General features: G+C 33.8%; 1 protein-coding gene across 3 annotated transcripts in view; it reads right to left on the bottom strand.

The window, feature by feature from the left end:
* The window catches only part of LOC128172887 (multidrug resistance-associated protein 1-like), a 47,595-nt gene that overhangs the window by 20,412 nt on the left and 14,252 nt on the right, over positions 1-12,931 (bottom strand). For 2 of the 3 annotated variants that reach the window (XM_052838598.1, XM_052838599.1), the window contains exons 6-16: positions 12,447-12,511; positions 10,637-10,780; positions 9,557-9,805; positions 7,539-7,725; positions 6,498-6,818; positions 5,831-5,968; positions 5,388-5,534; positions 4,814-4,898; positions 4,435-4,504; positions 3,847-3,973; positions 3,206-3,382 (exon numbers count right to left, since the gene is read on the bottom strand). In XM_052838598.1, the coding sequence (XP_052694558.1) occupies positions 3,206-3,382; positions 3,847-3,973; positions 4,435-4,504; positions 4,814-4,898; positions 5,388-5,534; positions 5,831-5,968; positions 6,498-6,818; positions 7,539-7,725; positions 9,557-9,805; positions 10,637-10,780; positions 12,447-12,511 (1,710 nt within the window). Of the gene's footprint in view, positions 1-3,205; positions 3,383-3,846; positions 3,974-4,434; positions 4,505-4,813; positions 4,899-5,387; positions 5,535-5,830; positions 5,969-6,497; positions 6,819-7,300; positions 7,320-7,538; positions 7,726-9,556; positions 9,806-10,636; positions 10,781-12,446; positions 12,512-12,931 lie in introns of those variants that run through there. The other variant, XM_052838600.1, reaches the window with a different exon arrangement.

Below are 12,931 nucleotides of genomic sequence, written 5' to 3'. Positions count from 1 at the left end.
ATCCTAGAAATATTCACACCTCTGATACATGTACAATTAATCTGCAAAAGAACAACTTTTTATCAATAAAACTGTAGGAATAGTTATCTGTACAATGAGGTTACTCTATATGCAATATTTTGCTAAAAATTGACTAACGTCAAAAGCTGGTATTTTTTTCACTAATTATTAGTAATCAAAATCCTAGCAATATGCACACCTCTGATATATGTATTGTAACATTATAGTGCCCTGGTTCCGTTTTTTTTAATTCTGTGTGAATGCTTTCGATGTCTTAGTGTTTTGCCTGTGTATCGGTATGTTTCCGGTGACGAGTGTGATGTAGCACTTGACCTGTGTATTATGCATTTGTTATTTAGGGCCTAAATATTTTCATATAAATTAATAATCTTTCTTATTAGTACCTTTGCCCGTCGGGAGTCATCTCCAACTTGAAGTAGTTTGTTACGACAGGCAGTGCACTTCCTGTAGTTCTTTGTTTTTCTCACACATGCCTTGGTTGTTTACGTTGCCGCCATTTTTCTTATTCATCTTTCTCGGAATTACCCATAGTTCCGTATTCTATTTTTGTAACGAAGTACCTTTTGGCGGATAAATTTAATTTACTTGTTTATATCGATTATAAAATACTTGTGAGTTATTATTTTTGTGTTTAATAATTAACTTTAAATTGTTTTACTTATTTACTGTACTGTAATATTTTCACGTTAATTGATACGAGACCGAGATTCTCTTACGGGATGGGGATTAACTGTGATTGGATAATCTTTTTAACGGGATGGGATTAACTTATCTTATTGGTTGTAATTTGTCATCTGCATTTAGCACTCTATAAATACCCGGGACACTGAGAAACGGGTGCTCTCTCCTTTTGTTGTGTGTCGGGAAAGTACACACATATTTTTGCAGCATATTATAAGGTGCGTGCTATTTCAGTATCTAAGTGACTGAAGTACATTTATAGTAATAGGGATTAATTAATTATTATTACTAGTTATAGCGCTAGTTTAATTATATTTACTAGTTCAGTACTAGTTATTTCGATTTATAGAGAGTTAGGGAATATTTTCGCTGTATACTAGTAGTTGTAACTAGTAGCGGAGATATTCATTCGTATTTTATCGAAAGCCTTTAAGTTTTATTTTGGTCGGGGGATTTTACGCATAAGATATAACTTTGTGTCGGTAATTGTACCGATTTTGCCATCGTCCCAAGGGATGAGACTTGTCTGATTTTCTTTTTGAACGGCGTTGTTATTTGTGTCATGTTATTTATGATTGAATAAATTATAAACTTTACATCGTTTGTTCTCAACACCAGGCAAGCGTTCCGAGCGTTACAGTATAATTGATCTGCAAAGGAACAACTTCTTATCTTGAAAACTGTAAGAGGAGCTATCCGTACAATGAGGGTACGCTATATGCAATACTTTGCCCAAAAATGACTAAATTTTTTTATTTTTTTTTTCATAAATTATCAGTAACCAAATCCAAGCAATTTTTTTTCATAAATTATCAGTAACCAAACTCCTAGCAATAAGCACACCTCTGATATATGTATAACTGATCTGCAAAAGAAAAATTCCTATCTTGAGAACTGTAGGAGGAGTTATCCGTACAATGAGGGTACCCTATATGCAATATTTTGCCAAAAAATGACCAAGTTCAAAAGCTGGTATTTTTTAAAATAAATTATCGAAAATCAAAATCCTAGCAGCATGCATACCTCTGATATATGTATAATTGATCTGCAAAAGAACAACTTCCTATTTTGAGAACTGTAGGAGGACTTATCCGTACAATGAGGGTACCCTATATGCAATATTTTGCCCCCAAAAAATGACCAAGTTCAAAAGCTGGTATTTTTTTCATAAATTATCGAAAATAAAAAAAAAATTTAGAAATAGAAAATGTTATTTATCACATAACTAATAAAATTACAACTCATTACAAATTTGCTCACCTAATTCTTAAAAAGTTTTGAATTTCAATTGAAAATTTAAGTTTATAGAAATATCTTAGGAGTTAAAATTTTTTTTAGATTTTATTTCTCTATTTATATGAAAATAAATATTAAAATTATTATTGTGTTTAATTTTATATATTGTATACTGCTGATAACCACTCTGTCTCTCATTATCAATTTCATCTAAAATTCACAAGGATCCAAATGACACGGGTCGAAAAGATCAGGGGTAGATAAAAGAAAGCACCCATTCACGTTGTTTTCAAAGTGAAAGTAGTTCACTAGTTGGTTTAAAATAACTTTTGGTTGTAGATGTACTTATCGCTCGATTAGGAAGTTTTGTTTCTACAAGATCAAACATTTGTGCATTGTCAATTTTCGATATGGATACAAAATAATCTATTTTGCAGGCTAGTACATTTCATAACCATATTGAGTATGTAAGCCCAGCTATCGCATGTGTCTCGATGCTAGTGTATTCATCCGCTGAAACCGAGACATATTGTTTTCAATAAAATGTGAACATTTTTAAAGACGGCAACCATTTCGAATCTGCAAACTTGTTTTGTTGACGTACAGTTCTGCTCGAAATTGAAGTATGTCATCTATTTTTCTTCAAACACATACGAAAACTTTGCACTCATTTGATTTGTTTGGCTCCTAAAAATGTAACTTCCGGACGTACGATCCCTAGATGGCTTTCGAGCTTCGCTCGACGCCATAAAAATGTCTGATTCAGGTATTTATGTTTGCCTATAAAATTGACCACGCAATTGACAGAAATTGATAATGTAAACCAACTTTTATTCGCGTGCGATAATTTTTCGCGAGGTTCGCGAGATTCCCGTTGTCGCGAATATCTCTCACCGTGAGCCAGACAACAAATGTTTTTGGTATCTATATTAAAAATAATCTTCCTGATGAACGCAAAAACTATTCCCTTTTAACCAGTTCTGGTAAATCGCGATATGAAGCAGTCATGATAAAAGTTAGTGTACAGTGTCTTACATCCAACAAAGTATCGGGATACTGTGCGTGTTTGAAATCTATAGATCCTTTGTAAGCCCGATTTTGCAAAACCATTTTCATTGCATATGAAATTCAGTTTTTGGTGTAAAATATTGCTACGATTCGAAACCTCTTCGCAAGATTATATATCTTTATAAAAAGATGCAGTAGGCTTACTTCTTGGTTTTATAATGCTTTTTCTCATACTTATATCACCGAATATTTACCCTACCCGCTCTCCTATCTCTGTGTTATCTCCAGCACTGAGTATCGCTAGATCCGGTAGAAGTGCGCATGCCTGAATGACCCGCCTGTATTTCTTCTCCACGTACTTGCTGCCGAACAGGATGTTGTCTTTGACGGTCAGGTTCTGTATCCACGCCTCCTGGGGGACGTACGCCACCGAGCCCTGAATTGATTGATTTATAGATTTATTGATTGATTTATTGATTGGTTGATTGATTGATTGATTTATTGATTGATTTATTGATTGGCTGATCAATTAATCATTTAATTAATTGATTGTTCACTTGATTGTTTACTTGGTTTGTTGACATTTTGGTGAATTCACTCATTGATTTATTTATTAATTATTGATTTAAACTCGGGAAAAACTAAGCTTCCATAATGACGTCATTTTTAATTCTCAAATATTGTACAAAACATAATTCAGTCGTTTATTCATCGTTTGTATTTATATACAAATATATATTGATAGAAGACAAGTAATAATTATATAACTTGAATAACAATAATGATGCAAAAAGTAAGCGAAACTAGTGTTAAAACAACATATTTATCTCATAGAAAACGCAGCCAGTAAGAATGAATGAAAAGATTATCATAGAGACCGGAAGTAAGAGGTGCGCATACCTGGACGTTGACGTGACCTTGAACTTTGTCCATTTCCCCCAGCATGGCGGCTATGAGTGAGGATTTCCCGGCACCCACCTGTCCTACCACGGCAACCAGCTTACCCTCCCCCACCCTCAGGTTTATCCTGATCAATCACAGAAAAAGTGACGTCATTTAGATATATAAAAAAATAAATTGTAAGCTTGTATGAATGGTTTTTAAGATTTCAAAATTAAATTTTCCTCCTCCTCCTCCTAGCTAAGTTTTTTTCCCTAGGTAAATTAGGGAGGTGGAATCACTAGTAACAAGTCCTTTTACAACTTGTAACAATTGCAACATCTTCAAATATCATTACTGTAAAGTACATATATCAATTTATTTTATCACTTATCTTCATAAATCGGCTCTTAATACACATAAATGCACCTTTTTTTTTTTCCTTTTTTTTTACATAAAATTAACTTTTAAAACAATTAAATAGAACTTTTCTTAAATTAAGACTAAATGTGTTTTGGACAAAGCCTATGCAACATGACAAGTTTTTGACAAGTCGATGTAATCATTTAGCAAGAAGGAGCAACATTATCTCACCACATCTTCCCTCACCTGTTTAAAGTATTTCTAGGATTTCTTCGATTCCAGGTAAAGTGGCCTTTCTCAATGGATATAGCATACCCTGAAATCAAAGTCAAGAACTCATATAAACTAACTCACTTATCTTAATTTATCTAACAACTACTGACTTGAATATAATGGAATTACAGTGCATATCCCCTTTTTTGAAATTTAAAAAAAATTAAGTAATTTAAAATTTGCCTGCCTACAGCCAGGACTCTGCTTTCAGCAGAGCCCGGCTAAAAACTAACTCACTTATCTTAATTCATCTAACATCGACTGACTTGAATATAATGGAATTACATTGCATATCCCCTTTTTGAAATTTGAAAAAAGGTATAATTATATAACGTTAATATGTTTAACACACCTGTGTTAATTGACGTAGAAACATTATCCGGCTTTAAATCTTCCTTGCATAAAAACTCTTCAATTCTTTTGATGGACACCAACATCTTCATAATACAAATGCAGCAGGTATAACATAAAATTATTTCATTAATTTGATACAGTGTATATTGTTTATTATCCATAAATGATCGTTTATTAAAATGCCCTGAAATCAGAATGCATTGTAAAGAGAGTCCGTTACCTCGTTAAAACAAATAAACGAAGACTTAAGGTGGTATAAAGTCTTAAGGTGGTATAAAGTCTTAAGGTGATATCATCGACAATAATGAGGATAAAAATAATCGATTATAATAGAAATTATTTCATCAATTTTGATTTTATAAATCTTAAACATTTGGCAAAAAGTATGTTTTGAAATATTTGGAAAAAAAGATGTATAAAAGGTCCAGCGGGATTTATGACGTGTTGATTTGTAGCTAATACGCTAACTCCGTGCTTGTTTATGAATTCAAACAATGAGTACATTTTTGATTTTGATGTACTTTAATTAACATTGATATTTCTAGATACCACCTTTGGAAAAATTGAACTACCTGGATAAGCCCCGTGATGACAAAGGGAACCATGGTGACGGTGAACCGTAAGGTGTTGACCAGAGACAGAGAGACAAACACCTTGTTAGCGCTCAGGTAAGATGATGACGTCATCAAGGTGAAAATGAGTAAAATAAAATAATTCATCTGTAAAGGAAAGATTCTGATAACTTTAAAAATTGACATAAGATGAAACAATATATAGGATTTTTAAATCTGAATGCACCATAAATGGACAGTGAACAAGGAGGTACACAAATTTCCAAATGTGGTACCGTACCATTAACGGTAGAAAACAGAACAAAAGTTGTTCAGTTGTGGAATCTATATCATGAATGGACTGCGTACAGAGAAGTACAAAATGAGGAAACGTTCCATTAACGTTCAACAATTGAGTATTAAGAAGTAAAACCAAGACTAGTAATCCAAATGTAGAACTTTACCATGAACGGACTGTGGACAGAGAAGAGCATTGAGAACGCCGTCACCACGCAGACCTTCTTCAGGAACACCATCTCACGTGATCGGATGTTTAACAACTTCCGGGTAAAAGAGGGCTCCCAGGCATACATCTTTAAAACCTATGGAATCAGAAAACGAAGATCTACATTATAGCTTTATAGAAGTATTCGATTTCTTGTATTTTACAAACATTTTCTTTGGATTGTCAATCTATCCAAGGCCATCCATCTGGGATTGGAAGACGACGAAACATATTGATCACAAAGACAGATCATCAATAGAAACGCCATGTTTCCCGTCATTAAAGAACAATTTTACTTTTTTTTAAATTATTCTTATTGCACCAATGTTGATACCATTTCAAACTTTATAAATGAACACAATTTATTTGTCACAGTCATACACACAGTGTAAGAGTTCCTTTTATTATTATTACATGCATGTCGTTTCTAATCAAATACCCAAAAACAGTTTGAAGTGGTTGATTATTATTAGTATAAAACAGTTTTAAAAAGTAAGAGATTAACAACAATGAATTGTAAGCTTACATAAAATATAATATCAGCTTAAGGGTTTAACCTAATTTAAAACTACACTGATAGAAATGACCTTACATGAAACAATATGATATTGCTGTGCTGCACCTACTTTGATTCCATTGAGAACCTCATTCAGCAGTTTAATTCTGCTCGACTTGAGCGCCAGTATAACGCTCTGGTAATTCTGCTGGAGCTTCCCGAAGATGATGTTAAGCACCGTGATGACAACGATCACCGCGATACTTCCGAGCGTAGCCACGCCCATCTGATTCCAAATAAGGTAAATACCGGCGGACATGACAAGGAAGAAGGAGAGGATCTCGTACTGGAACATGAAGGCGTCCTGGATCCGCTGACAGTCCACGGACATTAAGTTTACGATGTCACCTATAGTGTATTGACCCTTAGCCGCGTTACTCATGGTTAGAGACTGAAAATAAACTCATCGTTAGAGACTGAAATTAATTAAAATAAGGTACAATAGCTGCTGACATTCTACTGACATCAGGGTTCGATGTCCCCTATAGTGTACTGTCCCTTAGCCGCGTTACTCATGGTTAGATACTGAAAATAAACTCATCGTTAATGACTGAAAATAGATAAATAAGGTACAATAACTGCTGACATTCTACTGACATCAGGGTCACGATGTCTCACATATAATACTAACACTTAGCCGCGTTACTCATCTTGAGAGACTGAAATTAAACTTATGGTAAGGAACAGAAACTAGTTCAAATAAGGTAAAGTAACTGCTGGGGTTTTCTAATGTCTCCTAGAGTTTACTGTCCTTTAGAGGCGTTACTTATTGTTAGAGACTGAAATTAGTACAGACAATGTCATTCGATGTCAAAAATGGTGTACTGGCCTTAAGCTACATTTCTCATTGTTAGAAACTGAAATTGATCCTACCTTTTGGTAAATCATTCCTACGAGTTTTACTTTGATACTATCTATTTATCATCATTCACATCGTTGCTTCTAACCTATTAGTGAATCATTCCTACGAGTGCCACTTTTATCCTACGTTTTGGTAAATCATTCCTACGAGCGTCACGTTAATAAAACCTTTCGGTAAATCATTCCTACGAGCGTCACATTGATCTTACCTTTTGGTAAATCATTCCTACGAGCGTCACTTTGATCTTACCTTTTGGTAAATCATTCCTACGAGTGCCACTTTGATTTTCAGTCCTAAAGACATCATCCTGAATGCGCTCTGACAGAAGAACACGGACTCAATCTCCCCACAGAAAAAGAAAGCGATGGCCAGACTCCAGCCATTCCACTGAGGTCTGGGGTCAGTGTGCTTCTTCTCCAGGAAATCAATCATGAAGCTTTAGGAAAAAAAGTAAAAAGGAAAGGCGTTATCTTTTTAAAATGGAAAGACTGAAAGTGTTTGGCTAAATGTGATTCATATTATGTAAAAAGTGCCTGTTTGGGAGGGTAACAGTTGAAATTGACACCCCGATCGAGAAACCCATCGTCAAGCGACGCGAAGTGGAGGTTGACAATGGTTTGCAAGTTGTTTCATCAATTTTAGAAAAAAAATATTACTGCTTTTATGTAGAATTGATGTGAATTCTACGTCGAACCGTACGCACACAATCCAATTTACGCGCATGTAACAATTCGTTGTGTTACCCGTTGCCAAGTGTGTTGCTAACGCTGAGGGTAATAGAACGGATAATTAACTGTGTCTAAACCAATCAGATTTCATTATTTAAAATGAAAGCATAATAAATAAAATTGTAACATAAAATATAGGCATCATTTATCAAAAAGCACATATGATTGCCATATAGCGTATAAATAAAGATGCAAGTACTAGTAATCAATATAAAAACAGTCAAATCAATATCATCAATAAATCATAAATTAAAATGCATTTGAAAATTTCATTCAAAAATCTTAAAATTATTTCATATTAATAATATTTAAATGTATTGCCAATGGTCAGCCATTTAGTTGTAAACGAGATACAGAGCTCATACTGTAAACCAATTTTTATTCGCAGCGACTTTAGTTCACGGTTAACTGCCAATAAACTGGTTCGCGACAAAGCCTTATCCAGCCCTTAATTGTTATAAAAAGTATAGACAAAGGATTGGTTTGCGGCGAGAAATATTCGCGACGACAAGCTCTCGCTAACCTCGCGAAAAATTCTTGCACGCGAATAGAAGTTGGTTTACAGTATTCAAAAAACAAATGTTACCTTTTAAGATAGGAAAATTACCTTCTTAAGAATCAAAGTGTGTTCACTTATGATAATATTTTGAGAAGAAAAGATATGCTGACTAAAGATAAGAGATGTTCCCTCCTAAGTGGAGTGAGCTACCCTCAGATAAGTCTAAGAAATGTTCCCTCTTAAGTGGAATTTGCTACCTTAAGATAAAAATAAATGTTCCCTCTTAAGTGGACTATGCTAACTTAAGATAAGAATTGTTCCCACCTGAGCGGAGTGTGCTACCTTAAAGAGACTTGGACACGATTTGAGATCCAAAATTTCATTTTTATTTTTTATGTATAACATGATTAACTTGCGCATTTTCAATGATTGACCAATATATTGAATGTTAAAGTCAAGTTACAATCGAGATACAGAGGTAAGAATTGGTTGTTATGTAAACAAAGCTTGAGTCTTAAAGTTGTTTACAAAAATGTTATGTGGAGAATTACCATTTCTGAGACAAAATGACATGTAAAACACAATTTAAACTAATTCAATATCTTCATAAATGCTGTTATCAACAAAAGAAAGATACATTTGATTGAAACTTACACCAATACAGCACATATTTTAAAATGACAATATTCAAGCTTTGATTACAAAACAAAGAAATATGAACACTGTATCTTGCTTATTACTTGATATTTGACTTTCAAATTTTGACATAGCAGTATAAACTTCTATATTCATCAGTATTAACAATGAAAATGGAAAAATAAAATTTGAAAATCAAGTCAAATCGAGTCCAAGTCTCCTTAAGATAAGTCTGTTCCCTGTTAAGTGGAATTTGATACCTTAAAATAAGAAACGTTAAGATCTTCTAAAGTCTACATATTTTTAAAAAATCTAGTGTTCCTTTATTAAGTGTCAAATAACATGTTGACCCACTTTACAAATGAAAGGCATTCACTTCAGAAATGAAAAAAAAAAACCCTTACCTTAAAAGAATCGGTTGAAGAAGAGACAAGGCGTCACAAACGATTTTACAAAAGGATGCCATAAGCCACTCCTTCCAATAGGTCCTCATCACAACTCTTAGTAACGACGGCCGTGATTGGTCAGATTTTCTTATATGTTTGTCATCATCATCGTTATCTGATCTGTGATTGGTTAGCAGTGGAGTCGACTCAGAGTGGAAAGACCCATTTTGATACACGTGGACATGTGATATATTTCTTTGCTGTTTTCTTATGAAAGAGAATTTAAATAATGGTATCGTTTATAAATCACTCTTATATTCAAAAATATAAGAGACAACTTTTACGCAAAGTCGTGAATATGTCTTGTGTACTTGTTTTACTATATTTGTAGTATGTGTTCGCTTTGAATGTTTATAAATTTGTTTCAAGTAGGGCGCAGTGTAATGATTGTTTTATTTTATGATTAAGCGACGAAATGATACAGGTATGTTATCAATCAAATGAAAATTTAGTTTAAAGCCATTAAAATAAATTGGGAAACGCAACATGCCATTAAAGGACATGGATAATGATAAAGTATTGAAGCATTTTGGAAATTCTCGATCTATTTTTAGTCCAATGTAAATAAAATCAAATGTAATATTGACCTTTTAGGTCACGTGCAGGCGCGAGTTGAATGTAACATTTTTTCTAGATTGGTAGAAATCAGTCAAATAGAGAGTTAGAAATAAATCAATTATATCAGATGTTTAAGGATATGTTCATTTTGAATGATTCGGGAAGGGTGCTGGGCCCGTTTTTACTGTTTGTTTCAATCTCGTTAAATACTAAATTTCAAAGCAATCTGTTTGAAACTTAAAAAAATATGAGTTTAGTTTACCGCTTTTTATTTAAAATCATAAATGCAAAATCTTTAACCCGCCAAAACCATTATTTGCTTATAATGCAAACATTGAAATTTATTTCTGTGTGGTATCTCTCTTTGTTTTAAAGGATTCGATTCTTATGATATGTTATGTGGTGGCTGTCTTTTTTATTTTGATTCTCTCTCTCTCTCTCTCCCTCTCTCTCTTTCTCTCTCTCTCTCTCTCCACTGACCTGCGCTGTTGGACCGTATGTCTGTGAACTGCCTCCCTCCACACGTCATCAAGCTCAGGTATACAGTTGTCAGATTTCAGGTAGTTCACCTGTTCCCAGATGTCCTTGATGACCAGAGTCCTTTTGTAGGCCGTCCTCACCAAGCTACAAGATGAGATGGTCAGTCAGTCTAGTTCTATAGTTGAAGAATGTGGTTCTCCGAGAAAATGTTGAAAAAAGTCGGAACGGTCACCAAAGCCCTGGCGTAACGTTACATGTTTTCTAAAGAAGATGGGGGAATAAGATGGCGCAAAGGCCCATTCGGTTTAGTAGTGAAATACAATTTTGAATTTATGTTTCCCCAATTAAATCTATTCAAATATATTATAATAAAACTTTGCAAAAGCAAAATTTCTAATTATATTCAGTTTTTAATATATTTAACAAAAAATAAGAAAAAAATATTGTCGGAAATTATGGTGGTATCGAACCCGTAACGTAAAAACTCTAGATATATAAGGTTAGCTTATGCCAGGTGCTCTAACCACTGAGCCATTTCAGACACAACAAAGTGGGCTTTTTAAATATTATGTGTGACTAAGGTCACGAACTACCGTACTTGTATTATTTTTTCAAAACGTTCAATTGTTGGGATACAAAATGATATTTTTAATGTATAGTGGGTCATCTCTCCACGTTTTTGTTGATTGAAATCGGTTTGTTTTCCAATCGACCTTAATTAGACTATGAGAAAAATATGGAGCAAAGACCCACTCTATAAAAGAAAATGCCCTGAAGTTCTAAAAAATGACAGTATTTGCAGGTTTTGATACGTACACGCCTGTTTGAGTCAACATATTCCAAGTATTGAACATACCTATAGGTTAAAAATCAATAATTCGTTAAATATATATTGTTTTCAATAATTTAAAAAAAAACCCATCAGATTAATTGATACTTTAATTTTTCAGTAGCCTGTCCGACCGCGTATGGGCATTTTACACGCCTTATCCACCCATCTTCTTAAAAGTTTTTAAGGTTTATCAAATGTTCGACTTAATGCTGCATACAAGGACATTTGAGTTACCTGCATTATTTTCGCTCCATTTTCCCTATATATCAGCAGGCGATGTTTTAAAGAGGCGAATGCCGACAACGAGCGAAATTACACTTACGAACCTTTTTAAAATGTGATAGGAGCAAACTCATCTTAAATCTTGACAAGCAAGGATGAGGGGGGGGGGGGGGGGGTAACACGTGGACCTTAAAGCTTGTATTTTAAGATTGACGGTTAAAAAATCATTTTCAACGAAATTGCCAATCAAAATAACAGCCAATCAAACTGAACTTCAATTGTAGTTTCTTATATGTATAGAGAGAGGGACGATTTTTTTTTCTTTCTTCCTTTTTTTTCTTTATTTCAGGCCTACAGTATTGATTTTGGTTTTTACTCATTGGCATGGAGAATTAATACTTTAGTCACACTAATTTAAATGGAACTATTTTTAGATGCGCATGATGCAACTTCCTGGATGGTGTTGAGTCTGGTTGTCAACATGTGAAACCCATGTGCATCTGTGGGTAGGTTTGTTTATTAAGGTAAAGCTATATAGTAATATATAGTGAAATTAGTTCCTTAAATGAAGCGATTCACATAACATAATCTTTTACAAAAATCATAGTGTATCTTTTCAATTTCGTGTAATATTTTTTAATCGTAAAAATCTTATCAGTTCATATAGTACTATTTCTAAAAAACCTTGGAACGCTTTAATGAAGACAAAATATATTTAATCCGAATAATTCCTGTAACGCTTTAATGAACACGTACCCGTTGAGCCACCAGAACACCCATCTACTGACGACTGAGGCCTCCTCCTCGGGCGACTTCTCTGCCTGGTACGGGTAAAATAGGAAAGTTATATTACCAGTATCATACACAAATTAACTAGAAACCATCAGTGATTGTCTCTGACTGGTACAGTCAAAATATCAAAGTTACATCTCCTATATTTATCTCAAACAACATCTATACTACTATCTTAAAATAATAGACTCGAATTTTTGGGCTTTAATACCGAGAAATCGGAAGAGTACTGTCTTTTGTTTTATATATTTCAAACATTATTGGTACTTGAAGACTACAAATTTGTCTTTTTTTTTCTCAATCAAGCTTTGCTTATTAATAATCAACGAAAATTCCTTTAAAAATCCGGACATCATCTGGTTATTTTGAATTTACAATCTTCCGCCTGCGCATTACATTCACGCTAAATCACGGGAGGCCTTTTAGCTTATGTTGCCACAATATCACAT

This window comes from Crassostrea angulata, chromosome 2 (genome assembly GCF_025612915.1).
Source record: "Crassostrea angulata isolate pt1a10 chromosome 2, ASM2561291v2, whole genome shotgun sequence".
Classification (NCBI taxonomy): Eukaryota; Metazoa; Mollusca; class Bivalvia; order Ostreida; family Ostreidae; genus Magallana; species Magallana angulata.
The sequence above is the reverse complement of the archived record's forward strand: the minus strand, read 5'-3'. Positions and strand labels throughout refer to the sequence as shown.